Raw genomic sequence first — 16,892 nt, forward strand, 5'->3', positions numbered from 1 at the left:
TCTCCTTTCTACTTACCTTCTTGCAGGGTGTACAGAGAAATAATCTGGCCATTCAGAGAGCTGTAAATAACAGAGAAGGTAACTTGGGCTGGGGAAGCAGTATGGTAAAGGCATGAAGGGAGCCTGAGGAGATTCACAGATTAGCGGGGAGACTATTGTTTGCTGACACAATAGAAGGAACAAGCTCCAAAAGGTGTGTGGACGCCTGCCATCTTCTGCGTCCTTTCCCTCTACCGGACAGGACTTCCACAGGAGAAACAGCAGCCCACCATGATGAGGTGGAAGCATGAGGAACGGGACCTCTCCATCCCATGGTCCCCTCTCTCCCCTCGGGCGGTTGTGTTGCTCTCTGAGCCAGACCAGTCCTGGGTATTGCTGTTGTTTTCTGCAGTCGTGCTCTTACAGAGATGGGCTCTTCTGGCGGCTCGAAACTCTGATTTTTTCCTGTCTCATTTACACACGGCTCGTTGCATCTCAAGACAGAATTATTAAATTAGGTGAAACAGTTGAGATTGTATTGTATTAAATACTTTCCTCTAGTCAAGGGAACACTCTCTTGTACTTCTCTGGAAGTTTTCTGTCAGGCAAAACCAGTGGCCCTGACCCATGGTTCTGGATAAAACATTGCCCCCAATGGCCCTTGCAGTGTGCTTGCTGTGGTAGAAAGCTGCAGCTCTTATGGCCCAGCATGACAAGGCAAGCCACAGCGTGCTACGTGCTTTGCCTAGTCATTACTGGCAACCATAGGGATCCCTGGTCTGATCAATCCCGCTCCTCCTAGTCTCCTTGTCAGATACCAGCTGTCCTTTCTTACCATTTTCATCCCTCTTCTCTGTACCTCTGCCAGCTTGTGACCATTTCTCTTGAACGAAGGTGACCAGTGTTGATCATGTTTTCCATGAATTCCTGTGAGTATAATGTTAATATCTTTACGAGGAATATCTTATTTGATATGTATTGGGCCTCCATTGGGGGTGGCATGGGTGTTTCCCTTTTCTTTTGTTTTGTTTTGTTTTCATGATGTGTCACTCTGACAGCTCATGGTCATTCTGAGGTGAAATATATCCAGAAATTAACCTTTCAAAGGAGGACTCTATGATGATGTACACATGCAGAGGAACTGCATTTGAGATGCACAAGCAACTCAAATTTGGGCATTTGCTATCTTTTTCATAATTTGCTTTTGCAGCCTCAATAAATTGATTTTAAAATGAATGACATGGAATAAACTTCTGTCATGTATTATGTGCCTTTTAGAGATGTAATTCTTGAATCTTTCTGAATGTACAGCTGTCCATTCCCGAACACACTACAAATTGTTGTGTGGGCCACAAGCGTTTGAATGGTACAGAGAAGTTTTAACCTAGCTTAATGTAAGTCATTTACATGTTCAGACAGAGCATCCTTGTGTGTATTCTTCCAAGCTCTCTTCTTTGTATACAGCGTTATGCTGGTTTGTATTTCTGGTAAAAGTTTTGCAGGGCTAACCTATTAATAGCTGGTTTTCCCTACATGAGCAGGCAGCATCCTAAGCTGTCTAAAGGTTAAGAACAGATTTGTCAATGAAAATTTATAGTGGTTATTTTTATTTAAATCAAGTGTTCTCCATTAGCGTCCGTGTAAAAACAAACTATGTAAAAGAATACAATAGTCATAATGTATCTAATGATCCTTTAGTGGCAGATTATGATCATATCTTTATTAGTGGTGGTAATTGTGGTGACAGTGTTGCTGACAGGTTAAGCCATTTCTTACGACAATAGCTTTTGTGCTGTTGCATCAGGATCAGAAATGCAGTTCCTGAAGATTTGCATATTATGAAGAATAGGCTGCAAAGACATGGAAGCACAATCTTGTCATTGTGTTTCGTGGTGTGGGTGGCAGATTGCTATAGCTGATTCTGAGCAGGAAGAGCTTGCATATGGGTAGGTTTAAAGGCCTTTAAATGTTTTAGGATTGGTAGGCAAATTGATTGGCTAGGTGAGTGGTGTTGTAAGTTGTTAAATACTCCAAGCAGCTATAAGCTTTTTAAAACCCTCTCGATGTTTTAAAATGTATAGTGCAGTGTCTGAACAGCTGCATTAGCTGAGATTGCTGGACTAGACTACTTTTGCATTTGTACTATTGCTAACCTCAGAAACTGTTGTGATAGTTCTGCATAGCATTGCACCACATCATTTGGACATTAGCTAAGATTTAAAATTTCAAGGAGGTTGCAAGGCACTGAGCTAGAATGGTTCTCCTAAAAAAAAACCAAAACAAACAAAAAAAACCCCATATGTACCTGTAATTATGCAGATTGGTATGGAAACATGAAACCATTGTTGATCTAGCTGAAACTTTAAAACCAGAGAAAATGTTGCCATATTTTAGGAAGTTTTCTCACATTATGCATTTTTATTTTAAAACCAAACTTCTTCTTTCCCAAAGTATGTGAGAAAATACAGATTCCTCAGTAACTTATATATTATTTTTAAGTGACTTGTTCCAAAATGTCTGCAAGTTCTCTGGACTTTTCAACCTTTCCCCCTTCATGCACACACCAATGTTTTTATCACCTTTCATCCCAAGTTAAATGATCCTGTGAGATTTCATCCATACTCTTGATCCTTAGGATAAATTAAACAAATATTTGCTCCAAAGAATCTAACCCATGTTACACAAACAGCCCAGTGCGTGCTGGAAAAAACTCTTGCTTTCTAGTAAAAATAGGATGAGTAAAATCATATGGGTTTGAATTTCATTAACTCATTCTATAAAGGTTCCATCAGAATACCGTTGTAATTTTGAGACTAGCTGGGAATAGAATGAGTTAGTAAGAGAACAGAAGAAAAAGAGAATAAAGTAGACATATTTCCCAGGAAATGGTCACACTATGTTTACAATTGTTCTTCCCCTCTTCCACATAGGTATGCAGACAGAATAGTCATCTACATAAGTAATCTATCTGCTTAGTCTTCATATCTACTATTTTATCTGTCCAGAGAAATAAATAAATTCATGTCATGAAAGCATGGAAGTTTAATTGCAACATAAACCTGGTTTTGGAAAGGACCACTTGGGTCAACAAGTCACGTCTCTTCAATTATGAGCAAACGGGATAGCTATTTAATCCAAAAGATCATCTGCTTTGCACATATATACTACAAAAATACCTGTAGGAAACTTAAGATCTATACCACAAAAGGCAAAGCTGAACATGACTTAACAAGTATTTGTTACAAGCAGATGTATAGGTTAAGAAAAGATAGATGGATGAGGAGAAAAACACTGTGTGGTTGGTTATTCAGTAAGTTTTGATGTTTTATTTGGATTTGCTAGTCCAGACTCATGCAGTCAAGCAAAAGCTGTATTTCTGCAATAGATTGGTAAAAATCAGGGTGTGAGAGTGTGTGAGGCTACACACATCTTGGAAACATTATTTCCTGAAGCCTATTTTTACTGATTACTCTTGTGTGTAGTAAAATGTTGGGATCCTTAAACTGGGTTAGGAAATGGACTTACTTGCTGTGAACTTACCAGTGCTTCTGGGAATTGGAATTCAATTAATATGCACTCACTAACTGCAGTTACAGAATTCCTTGATTCATGTTAAGGTAGTTGTATGCAAGGATCGTGTTTATTTGTAAAAATTTTCTGTTGAGGGACACCATTGACCATTACTACAGGCACTCAGAAGAATCAGAGCATAATTTTGAGTTTGCATGCCAGTAACTTCACTTTGTAGAGACTTTTTTTTGAAAAGCAGCCATTTGCTGGTTTTGGCTGGGATAGAGTTAATTTTCTTCATAGTAGCTAGTATGGGGCTACATAACACAGAGATGTTTTTGTTACTGCTCAGCGGTGCTTACACTAAGTCAAGGCCTTTTCTGCTTCTCACACCACCCCACCAGCGAGCAGGCTGGGGGTGCACAAGAAGCTGGGAGGGGACACGGCTGGGACAGCTGACCCCAACTGACCAAAGGGATATTCCACACCATATGACGTCATGCTCAGCATATAAAGCTGGGAGAAGAAGGAGGAAGGGGGGGACGTTCGGAGTGATGGCGTTTGTCTTCCCAAGTCACCGTTACGCGTGATGGAGCCCTGCTTTCCTGGAGATGGCTGAACACCTGCCTGCCGATGGGAAGGAGTGAATGAATTCCTTGTTTTGCTTTGCTTGCGTGCGCAGCTTTTGCTTTACCTATTAAACTGTCTTTATCTCAATGCACGAGTTTTCTCACTTTTACCCTTCCGATTCTCTCCCCCATCCCACCAGGGGGGACTGAGCGAGCAGCTGTGTGGTGCTTAGTTCCCGGCTGGGGTTAAACCACAACAGATAGCTAAAACTTAATTTCTCAAGCAGAGGAGTTAAAAAACAGTGAAAAAACTAAAGTGTATCTCTGCAGTTATATCAAGACGGAGGGGTGATAAAAGCACAAGTAAATCACAGATCAGATGTGTTTGCGGCGAATGTAGAGACAACCTAGCTCAGCAGACTGTTGTCTAATGAATAGGGGTGGAGGCAGGCTGTGACTGTGAGTGCCTCGGAGCTAAAGGTGATGTTAAGGCACATCTCACATATGCTCAGTGTCTCACAAGATTTTTTCCCCCAGTTTTTCATTCCTGTCCAAACAGGGAGATTGTGATAGTTGACCTGAGCACTACTAAATGCAAAATTCTGTATGACATACCAAATCCTTCATAAACTGAAGATAAATTATTTGGCTTTGCTGTTACAGCTGTGCAAGATACTGGTCAGCAGAGAATCCAGGACATCTCCTGTATTTTTAAAGTAGCGACTCCAGCTATAATTCTAGCTGACTTCTTTATTTGTTGATGAATTCACTTATAAATTAGGGCAATATTAGCATGTTTTACCTGGCTTTATTTAAATTATTTAATCTCGAAGGCTCTCCTAAACAACTGCTTAGAACTAATTTTCTATTGCCTTAAAATGTGAATTTATTACTTTGTTTCAATTTGAGGAGGGGGCGGTGTCCTTGCAGTGCCCACCCAAGTGAAACTCCCCATAAATTGGGATACTGTGATAAAAGCGTCTCCTGTTTTGCTAACAATGTAACATATCCTATAACAGAGGCCCGCAAATTCATCAAATGAGAGGTTGTCCTTTCGCTTATTGCAAAAGCATCCGTGTCACTTAGTTTAACAGTGTTACTTGATTGTAATATGTAAGAATATTTAAACCACACGACGTTACTTAGTCTTTTAAACACTATTAGGCCCTTGCTGGATTTATGTTAGTTTCAACCAGCAACTTCTGCCTCTGGTACAGACAGATGGACGTGTGTGCGGTGCTGCCATGCGAGTCTCTCTTCATAGAAAGGGATTTCTAGTCTGAAAAAACAAGTAATAAACACGTGAATTTTCTTACCAATAAGGATCTAAATGGAAACCCTGAGCCGATGGGGGTGGCCAGAGGAGAAATTCCCCTTTCCCTCTGCTTCCTTGCAGGACACGGATGAGGAATAACTGGCTTGGATAAGGAATAACTTGCTTAAATGAAAGAGGATTGTCCTCTTTCTTTAACACGATCGTACTGCAAATCTGCTTTTCACCTGATGCTTTTCCGTACAGGCTTCCTAGGAGCATCTGGCTTCTTCTTGGAGCTAATCCTCCCCTTCACAAATGCTTTCTTGGGGCAAAAGGCTATCGTTCTCATTTCTGTGGGCTGCTGCCTGCAGCTTTTCTCTGGAAAACTTTTCTTTCTCTTCAGACCTTATTACCTTTATTCCGTAGTCTTCCACCACATCACTTCACCTGCTTTCTCCCTTTTGCTGCTTGCCTGTGCCTCGTAGAGATGGGGGGTTGTGGTTTGTGGGAGAGGACCAGGTGAGGGGTAAGTTGCTTTGTCAGGTGAGTTACGTGGTGACAACTGCCAAGTAAAGGAGTATGGCATGGGAATGGGGACAGCAAACTGGGTCAGGGAGCCGGGGAACTACTCAGAGCATTGCCGTGCCCCTCAGCATTGCCTGACCCTCTCCTGCATCAGTGAGTTTGTCCTTAATCCACAGACGTGAAGTCGCTTCAGGCTCAGGTCCACAGTCACTGTGGAAATGCATACCTCACCTTCCCCGGCATCTCTTCCATCCCACTTCTTAAAACCGAAGAGCTCCTCTTGAAATTCTTTTAATGACTTTTTTGAGGTCATGGGTTTAAACACAAAAGGATAAAGGTTAGATTTTTTAGCATGACATTCACTTCTCTGCAAAGCATGTGCTGTGTATTTTCTAGACCCTTAGACAGTATTTTTAATACAGTCAGAGTTGTAATTTTTTTGGTTCCTGGTTCATGTATCTTGTAAAAATCCAAATGTAGCATTCCAGGGAGTGTGTACTTTTGTGTTAATATTTGACATCTGCAGGGAGACAAACTTACCAAGAATTTATTACCAGAGAGAAAGAATTATTTTTCTTGAATACCTATGCAGATACCGATTTATTTTTCTCTTTTCAGACCATGGTTTGGCAATGAGGTGGAGTGAAAAACACGGGTACTAGTGAGTTGCATATCCTGACGTGCAGCAACAGGCTACATGAGAAAGAGAGGTCAGTGAGAAGCAGCAGCTCAGGTCACCACAGTGTTACCCACCTAGTGCAGTGCCCATACTTGAGGACGGTGACAGCAGAGGGTTCAGAGACCCCTGTGAAAGCTGAGGCAGGAAGAGTGGCAAACAGGAAGAATCTGTTTTCCAGTTGCTTAGCTCCCCCCTAAGCTTTTGCTTACATCTGTCTTTACATTTTTTGAGAAGCAGAACTGAAGCCACAATAGAGGCTGTGTAAAGGGAAGATGGTTTGCAAAGGGTCTGCAGGGTTTCTGTAGAGAAACTTTCTCCACCTCTACCTAACGTTTGCAAGAAAAAGCTCTGCATCAATCCTGCTCTGGATTAGAGGGGCAAGAAGCAACTGGGTCTCCTGACCTGCATCTGTAGGAGCTTGCCATTAATTCTCGCTGGGTTTTTGTCCCTCTTTAACCCAAACAGAATGGGCAGGAGAAACAAGACTGTGACTTTGTGGCAGAGGTGGCCACCCAGTATGGCTGTTTCTCTGAACTTAGCTTCAGCTGGGTTGTCAATTCTCTTCCATTCAAGAATGCAAACATGGCCTCACGCAAGGAACTTGGGCTCCCCAACGTTCAGCCTGAGGCTCACAAACAATGCAACCTCAGGTGGGAACTCACAAAGGAAAGCAGGAAATAAAGGTGTCTCCAGTTTCCCTCCAGGAGAGCTTATGCTGTATCACCTGGTTTCACAATGGGCCAACACCAAGTTTGAGCATGAAGCAGGAGAAGATGAATCTTATTTTTGCACACACATACCCACTCAGTGTGTATTTATATTTATGTGCATATATAAAATATATTTATATTTTATATGTGCATATATAAATATATGTATGTATATATATGTTGCCCGATCTGATGGGGCAGAAGCAATGTGAAATACCTCATTTTCAGGAGGACCAGGAACTTGAGGAGTATGCCATGTTGGTTGCCTGGGAAGAGAGGGGAAGAGCAGGAAGAATCTCCTTTCCCTTGCCTGGGATTTTGTTTTTATTCACATGTACGATTTGTACTAGAAGCTGGTTTGGTAAAGCAGCATTGCTGAAACCTTTTATAGAGGCAGGTATTTGGATTATGCTCACAGTTTGGGTTTATCCATGTGCAGAGGAGACATAGATTCATGTGATAGCTGTGATTTCTCTCTGGAAAAAAAAAAGAATTGCTGTGTCCAAAGGGGGTGAAAGCTTCCCTTGTGTTTATTATTGCTTCTAGGATTTTGTAGTTTCGAATGTGTCAGGATAAGTGCTGTATTTGGGAAAAGCAAAGGGAGGATTGGGAATATAATTACAGCCAAAAGCTCCTTCTGGGCACAGGTTGCTTGCGCGTGTCATTCTTGAACTGTGTGATCTTTTCTCAGGAGGAAGAGACCCAAAAGGGTCATGGGGTATTTCGAGGAGGAGAGAGGAAATGAGAAACACTTTCCCTCTTTTGGAGAAAGGTAAAAGCAGGATATACCAGAATCCTGTCAAATCCTATTTATTGGCACTGAGCCTTTTCAAAGCTGGGAACAAATCTGCACCAAAAATCCCAACATTAGTACATGCAGGAAGAAAACTGCTGAGGAGAGGAGGGGAAGAAACAGGGCAGATTTAGCTCCTAGGACTGACTGACACTAGCCAGATTTGGGACCTAGGTCCCAAACTGAGGTATTTACATAGGAAATAAATCTGGCTGTGCACATCTTGTGCATCATAAATTACGGCTTCTGACACTGAAGAACTATGAAAATCCAGACCCAGTTAGTGATTTCTAGGCAAGCCTGTTCAGTTTTGAGCCCTCATAGGGCTGCAGCAGAGAGCAAATGTGACTGCTCTTCACGAAAGCCGTTCATCACATATCCCGTGCCTGACAGCCTCCAAAAACAGCAGTCACCCTGAATTGTGCTTCCAAACCTACCTGTAGCTGAGGAGGTTTTTGCCCTCCAGACAGGAAAATGTCAACAGGAAAAAAGCAGTCTGTCCTAAAAAATGCAGTTCAGTAGCGCCTAAAAATGCATATTTTGGCCTGGCAGATCCTGTCAACTTTTATCTGTAGAGTGTCTGCCCCCCCCCCCCCAGGTAAGGAGGAAGATAAAACAGCTTCTAGAGTCTCGATCAAGCAGTACCGTAAAAACACATATCTGGCACTTGAACTCAGTAGTTTCTCCTGAAAACTCCACGTACCCAACCACAGGTGGAACAGTACCTGTTTCTCTTCTGGATCCTGCCCTTTTCACCTTGCTATGGTGTGCGCTCAAAAGTAGACAGTACCAGTTCCTCTTCCTCGATCCAGCACTTCCCACCTGAGTGACAGACCAATTGAAAAAAACTAAATCCTTATGTTTGTAAAATCTAATTTCTTTTTGTCACGTGCATCTCAAGACTTTTTCGATAAAAATGATACTTTGTTTGGTTGAAGTTGAAGGCAATCTCATTTTATTCAGGACCAGGATTTCACACACATACGTAGTTAACAAAATACTAATTTTTCACTAATCCATCTTTGGAAGTCTGAAAGAGCCAGATGCTGTACTGCTGCTTTTGCGCTGAGATGCCAGTTTGCAAGGTGAGAGATCTGAAGCAAGAAGGAATACCTATAATGTTGTCTAGCTTGATGTTTCATTTCAGGACCTAAAATGGAGGTAAATGAAGGAACAAACATACGGTTTCTTGTCAAGGTTTGTTGTGGTAGTGGTATTGGGATGTACGTTGTCATGTTCGGATTAAACATTATTGTGAGCTATTGGGACAGCTTCATTTTCTCATTCAGCTGATACAGTTTGAAATGTTGAAAGGAAAAAACCGCCTATGTGCTGCTGTGACAACTTGTGGAAAGGGACACTTTATTAGTAAATCGACGCATGGTGTTTGTGCATATGCGTGCATTTTACATAGGTGTAGATATGTGTGCCCATCTGTCTGTGGGCAGCATGCCCTCTCGGCAGACTCTCGCTGCTTTCCCGCCCGGGTGGCACTGGCACGCTCCCGGCTCTTCTCCCTGAGGTCAGTCAGGATGGCAGCCATCACCTGTGGCAGCCTGGGATTTCAGACCCAGGAGTGCCGAACCTTGCTCTGGTAGCAGCCAGGCTCTTCCAGTACCGCCGAGGAATGCGGGGAAAGACCGGGAAAAAAAAACCTCGATCCCAGGGTCCCGCAATCCCCTTCCCCCGCCGCAAGGCCGCAGGCAGGGGGGCCGGGGCGGGCTCCGCCGGGGCGGGGCGGGGGGCGGCTGGGCCCGGAGGCCGCGGGTCCCGCGGAGGCGATGCCAGATCCAGGTTTTCGCGGCAGCAGCGCTGCCGGGGCGCGAGGGCCGAGGCTGCCGTGCGCGGCGGCGCAGGGGCGCGGTGCGGGGCGGCGGGGGCGGCCGGGGCGGCGGGGGGCGGCCCGGCCCGGGGCGGGGGAGCGGCGGGAGGCGCGGGCCCCGCGGAGCCGCCTGGCCGCGGCCCCGCAGGATCCAGGTAGATCGGTCCGGCTTTTACCTTTCTCCTTCGGCTTCCCTGCGCGTAGGGCTGGTAGCTGGGCTGTTTCCTGGTCTCGCAGAAAGAGGCAGTGCTGAGTTAGGAAGACAAAAATAGACCTTTACAGAGAAATATAGGGATTGTGCGCGCGGTGGGGAGGGAGAGAGGAGAGCGGCACCCGGCTGGTTTCCAGGAGGAGCCCTTTCCTCCCTCTCGTTGCATGTTAGGCATTTTTGCACAGATTTCTCCCCCCCCACCCCCTCCCTGCCGGGGCACGGTTACCTCTGCCGCCTGCTCTCCGCATCTCTTCTGGGGAGCAAACAAACCAACTCCGCTGTGATCAGAAAGCGGCTAGAGACCATTTTATGTGAGCAAGCCGGGGGGGAAGAAGAGAAGAGAAACCGTCGCAGGGACACACGGATATAAAGACTTGACTTCTGCCTTTCCCCCCCCCCCCCCCCCCCCTTGTAAATACTAAATCTGTAAAGGCAACGGTTTGACATCCATCCTAAGCAGCGGCTATGGGGTGTTTGGGCAACAGCAAAACGGAGGATCAGCGTATCGATGAGAAAGCGCAGCGAGAAGCCAACAAAAAAATAGAGAAGCAGTTGCAGAAAGAGAGGCTGGCTTATAAAGCGACACACCGCTTGCTCCTGCTGGGTAAGGAGGAAGGGGGCAGAGGTGGGGGACGGGGAGAGGAGGGCGAGGAGGGGGCATCTGCCCCAGCCCGCCTGGGCGGCAGGGCGCAGCGGAGAGGGGAGATGTTGTGTGCGCGTGAGGTACGAAAAATGTAGGCTGTTGTATTGAGCAATATGCGAGACGTCCACAGATTGAGCTCAGCGCCTGAGCCACATGGATGCATACATACAGAAATGCTGCCGGAGGTGGGAGATGCTGTCGCGTCAAAAAAAACCCACCCCAAACCCCCAGCCTGAACCGTGTATCACAATGTTCTCCCTTTCCTTCTTTCTCTTTTAGGGGCTGGTGAGTCAGGAAAAAGCACTATTGTGAAACAAATGCGAATCCTACATGTCAATGGATTTAATTCAGAGTAAGAATTATTGACACTTTGTGACTTATTTTTCGTTAAATATTGGAAACAGGTTAACACACAGTAGGCTAGGAAATTTCTCCTCGCATCCCCTGCGTTTTGGTGGCTTGACACTGCGTTTTGGGGGAGGGAGGGGAAGAAGGGGAGCGAGAATAAGGAAATTACTGCTATTGTATATTTGCATTTTCTCCTTCTGGCCCCTGTACTGTATTTTACACTGTTGCTACTGCAGCGCTTGACAGGCCCCTGTGTAGCAACAACATGGCGACTACTTTTTACATAGAAGCAAATAACTAAATATTGCATCTGTCTGTAATATAAAAATACATGTCAAGTCATATTCAGGATGACAGTGGCTGTTGTTTTTCCGGTATTGGGGTTAGTGTAAAACTGAAACTAATTTTGCACGTTTGTTAGAAATCATTCTGTTTTCTGAGGCTACATCATTTTCTCTCTGAAGAATTCTTTGCCAGAAACTATTATTAATCCATAGCATTAATTTTAGATGTCTGTTGGCCTTCAACTACGTATTGTTAATTTAGAGCATGTTTACAGCATGCTGTAGAAACGAAAGAATGACTTCCAGTTCCATCAGGGGAGGCTTTGCGGATGTGGCTATGATTGTCTGATTTAAAAAAAATATCAGGGATGAATGTGCATTGCTGTTCATACTATGTGAGAAAAGGGATAAGGGGAAAAATGTATTTGTCTTGCTGTTCTCTTCAGTTGGTATGTTGTAATGATTGAAGAGCAGATAAACAAGCGATCGGTGAAAAAAAAATTAAATGCAACTGACTGAACTGCTTTGGAAGAAAAATCAAAGTGTTAATATTTCTGTTTTAATGCAGAGAAAAGAAACAGAAAATACTGGATATTCGGAAAAATGTTAAAGATGCGATTGTGGTAAGAACACACTTTATACTGTTCTTAAATGCTTGGGTGTACTGGAAATGATAAGGATTGTGCTCTCCAAGATTGTATTGAGAGAAATCCCATTTTGCTGATGAGATTGGATTATCTTCTTATTGATCCTGTATCCTAGATTTATCCAGATTAATGTGTTTGTTTTTGTTTTATCCAATTCTAGACTATAGTTTCAGCTATGAGCACTTTAATACCCCCAGTTCCATTGGCCAACCCAGAAAACCAATTTCGAATGGACTACATCAAGAGTATAGCTCCTCTTTCTGACTTTGACTATACACAGGTAAGAATAGAAACCACTCATTTATTCTGCTTCAAGGGGGAACGCGTTGCTTCACTTTGATTGACTGAAATGTTGTTGTTTTTTACTTTTTGGAAGATGGTCATGGGAAGAGCTTATGCCAGCATTACCACTGGGTTAACCTTCTTACAAGACTGGGGTGGTTGCACCTGTTTTAGTGGTGCAAGGTTTTGTTGTTTCTGATTTATTTGCTGCTGTTTGTAAATGCTGTTTCTGCATTTAGTTCTTCTCTTCAAAACTTCCGATATAATTATACATACTGACACTGCAAATAAGACTTTGTTGAAAGCTGGTTTCCTACGTGGAATTAGATGCAGGATGTCAGTCTGAGGAGTTACAGTCTACCTACAGAAAAGGATATAAAAGGAAATAAAAGGATAGAGTGGCCCCAGTGGTGTTTTCCATATTTATTGCACTTCAGAGTGGAAACTCGCGTAAACGGTGGTCAAGTAAGGTGGTTTGCCTCCTTATGCATTTATTGTAGTTGGCATAAGCAGTGGTTTACTTTTATGTAAACGTTGCCATCTTTTGATACGGAATCATTAGAAAATTAAGGATTTCTGTATAGAGGCTACTCTTTTGTAGATAAATGAGAGATACCTTTTGGATTAACTTGCATAGGCATCTTATGTTTGTTTATTTTTATCTTTTTATGTTATTATTTATAGGAACATGCATAGAGTGTTTTCTGTTTTATGCATGACATAAAAGCAAGGGCATAGACATTCTGAATATTATAAGGAATTTATTTTTGCAGTAGCAGAATTTTTAATTTGCCTTAAAATGATATCGAGAGCAATTCGTTATGGATACAGTAAGGACTAAAAAAATCTTCATTCATTGGCTAAATGATTGCGAGTTGTTCATGCTATCAATATTACCAAAGAAGCCATTTACAATAGAGTGTCTTTAGGTTATTATAGCTTCAGGGTGGAAGGGGGAGAAGGGGAAGAGTCGTTTCTTTATTATAGAACTCATATTCTCTGGTGTGTGGTTTTGCCTCTGGTAAATCTACCACTTTCAAGGTTTAAGATAAAGAAAAAATATCAGACATCTTGTACAGTTAGAATTTAACACAGAATGCAGATGTTAAGAAAACAACTGCAAGGTACACCCACATATTGCATAATTGCTTAATTGGTGGATGTAAGTTAGTGAAAATGAGAAACTCTTTTTAGAAATGGAATGTGAGTTTGACATGAAATATTTGTCTTATGCAGGTATTACAGTTCTGAGGCATTTGTTGCTCATCTTATCTCTCTTTTTTTTGCTTGAATTTTGACTCTTATTTGTTTGGGTAAAATAAATGGTGGCATATATCCTTTGCAATTCTCTATCATACATCTGTTCTTCTGAGTTTCTGGGGTAAAAGAAAACTAAAGTGGACTTTTATAGAACTGGAGATGTTTGTTTGTTTGTTTGTTTATTTATTGTTTACAAAATTTCTCCTTTTTCACAGAAGCTGACTAAATCTGGTCAAATTTGACTCACTGATGTTTTATAGAGGGGAAAAACTTACTCTTCTTGGAGGGGAAAAAGAATAGGGCCTAGTGGACTGTGAAACAAGTAATAATTCATTTGAAATCCCAATTCAAAGTCCATTTTGGTTTAAAATTTTTTAAAAATGATAACTGTGTTTTTTAATTAAGTAGGATTTCTGCTAATACCACCACATTATTTGAAATAGTGTCAAATAATAGTCCTAATTTTAAAAAAAAAGTTGTTACAAGCTTAAAAAAAGAAGAAAAATCCAGTGCTGGTTTAGAAATAAATATATTTTATGTGTCACTTTCATCTATTCCCTCCTGTTTTCTTCTCTGCTCAACTCATAGGTTTAATATTTGTAAAATGTGTCATCTGGCTAGATACTTTTTTAAAATTTTATTTTATTTTTTTGTTTTTTGTTGGTTTAGTATGTTGTTTCTCTCCAGGATGATGTGTGAGCAAGAGAGACTGAAAAAAAAAAAAAGTGCTATTGTGCTTCAGGGCTTGATTCTACTCCAGTTTAAGTCAATGATAACTTCAAGTAAAATTACGTTTCCAGCTGAAATAACTTTTGACCCATTTAGTATTTTTGGATAAGGACAAATATAAAAATAAATACTTAGATAGTAATCAGATACACATCCTTTACTAAGCATTACTGATTCTCTGATTAATAGCTGATGTATGGAATAAGGCCTTCTGAGCCAGAGAAACCAATACGGTATTTAGTAGTAGACATTCAGGACTTGCGGTCCTATCATCTGTACTTAAAAACAGTTGTAAAGGAAAAAATGCTGACTTAGGCAGCGCTTAGGTGTTGCCTCTGGGGTAAATTTTGGCACATTGTAAAACGTGACAAAGGTTACCCTTCTTCCTTTGAATGAGGGAAGAGGCAGTTTTGGGGGTTTTTACAATATTCATGGTAACGAGCTGTTAAAGACATAGCCCTTAGTGTTGCAATATGAATTACAGATGTGTTATTTTTTGGATGAAGTTAGCCATGTAATCTTTGTCGTAAAAATCAATGTATTTTAGCTGAAGATGCATTTCAAATACATTGGATGCAAAATGTGGGAAAATGACTGCACTGTATCATGAGTCTTTAAAGAGAAATCCCTGCAAAAACTTCACTGATGGCACAATATGACCAACACTCATGAGGCACTAATTTGAATATATTTGTGACATATTGGGTATGCTTGGATATGCATTCTTAAATTGCATCAAAATTAACTGATATGCATTTAATTGTGAAAATTGTCCTTTAAAATAAGTGGATTTGAAAATACTGATTTCCTGAGGGTGAAATCATACTCTCAATTGCAATTTATGACTGAAATGCCAAGAACTTGAGTAAGGATGGGATTCACATTTAGCCTCAGATATGTATTTTGGGTTTTTGTTTGGCTGGTTTTTTTAATTACATAGCTCTCTACAAAATGTAAGCAGAACATCTTACTTAGTAGTGATATAAATTTTAAAACAAATGGTTTTCTCTTTACAGCCTTTTAACATTCCTTTAAGAGTGTGTGTAGTGCCCCCCCCAATAGTTTTACTTACTTTCAAAAGATTATTCTTTAATTTGGTTTCGTTATTCTACCTTGATGATTTATCTAGTTGATATAAAACAAAATCAAAGGTTTCTTGATTTCTTTTATAATTTTTATGTTGCCTTTCATTTCTTTTATTAAAAGACTGTACAATTTTTACAAAAAATTTCCTGGGTGACTGATGTGGTCTATTTCTATAAATCATAAGATTTAAGGCTAGAGTTTTTACAAAGATAATAAATGCGAATAAAGCAAGTGTCCACTGTAGTTTCTTCCTTGAAGTTGTGAAAGGAATCAAGATAAATTTTCATCTGATGACTAGTTTAGGTGTTATCTGAGCTCCATATTCCTGGGTGGAATCATCAGAAGGGCTTTAAAACTGAAATGGAAGCACGCACACTATATCGGAAAGGATATTTTATTATTTTTGGCAAAGCGTTGATTGATATTTGCTAAAGTTAACAGGAATTGACCTGCGCCATTTTTAATCCTTTATTGATGGGGATTTCTTTTGTCCTTTGTGAATCAGAGTGAATGTATTAAAGGCATATTATGCTGGTAGCTGTGGAAAAACATGGTGTATTATGTAAGTGTGTGTTTACTCAAGTTCAGTTGTCTTTATTAAAGTATTTGAATTTTGTGGGCACTACAAAGCTGCATTACCCTTTGTCTTCCCCAAAAATGTAGTCAAATTAAGTTGCTTTTCATAATACATGTCTGGGATCAAGTTCATCCGATCAGTTATGTGTAGGTATATAGCAGGTAGTCAATTAGCTACCACCAAACTATATAGTGAAGTGTTTGGCTATACGAACCAGTTACCAGTGAACATGAATCATTTGCTTAATAGAGAACATGTAAACACCCAGGTTTTGGGGAGCGGGGAGAGTTTTCAAAAGATTCATTTCCTTTGCTAAGAATGTAGCAAAAGTATTTTGCTGAACCTTCATAAAACAGTGAATTGTGCAAATGTAGTCCCTTGTGCTGATTTTAGAATGTGAGTTTTAAAAATAATTTTTAAAGCTATGTTATCAATCAGGCAAGCTCTTTAATTTAGCTCTTAAAAGTGAAATGTTAATGTGGGCATTGACAGGGAAACTGCTTTAGATTAATCTGGTCTGTGGTTTGCTCTACATTTTCAGATATTGTAGTTTGAGTTCAGTTTGATGACTAATTTTCCTCCACATTTTCTTCTTAAAAATCAGGATTTTGTATTGTAATGTAAAGACACAAGAAAGAAAGAAAAATATTTTTGGTCAGAATTTGAAGTTACGTAGACTTCCGTGAGGCATTTCAAATTTTTATGAGACCTGGTATTCGAATTCAAACTCGTGTTGATGCCTGGTGATGGCTGGTTTTCACAGTGTGTGCCTCAACGTTTGAAGTAACTGGAAATCTTGCTCAAATGAAGTGTATCACTGGGCTGTAGAAAATTGTTATCCTAAATAAATGCTTAAATAGAAGATTAAAAACATGATAAGTATGGTTCATACATGGTTAAACTTGCTTGGGTTGTGCGGTTAATGCTGTGACTTTAATATCCTATTTGACCACAATGTGTTTAAGTTTCCCTGTAATATGTAC

General features: G+C 41.0%; 1 protein-coding gene across 5 annotated transcripts in view; it reads left to right on the forward strand.

Moving 5' to 3' along the window:
• The window catches only part of GNAL (G protein subunit alpha L), a 205,623-nt gene that overhangs the window by 64,353 nt on the left and 124,378 nt on the right, over positions 1-16,892 (forward strand). The window contains exons 1-5 of one of the 5 annotated variants that reach the window (XM_076329992.1): positions 9,796-9,814; positions 10,486-10,657; positions 10,976-11,048; positions 11,897-11,951; positions 12,136-12,255. In XM_076329992.1, the coding sequence (XP_076186107.1) occupies positions 10,519-10,657; positions 10,976-11,048; positions 11,897-11,951; positions 12,136-12,255 (387 nt within the window). In that variant the 5' untranslated portion in view covers positions 9,796-9,814; positions 10,486-10,518. Of the gene's footprint in view, positions 1-9,795; positions 9,815-9,979; positions 9,998-10,070; positions 10,658-10,975; positions 11,049-11,896; positions 11,952-12,135; positions 12,256-16,892 lie in introns of those variants that run through there. The other 4 variants (XM_076329993.1, XM_076329991.1, XM_076329990.1 and 1 more) reach the window with 4 other exon arrangements.

This window comes from Aptenodytes patagonicus, chromosome 2, assembly GCF_965638725.1.
Source record: "Aptenodytes patagonicus chromosome 2, bAptPat1.pri.cur, whole genome shotgun sequence".
Classification (NCBI taxonomy): Eukaryota; Metazoa; Chordata; class Aves; order Sphenisciformes; family Spheniscidae; genus Aptenodytes; species Aptenodytes patagonicus.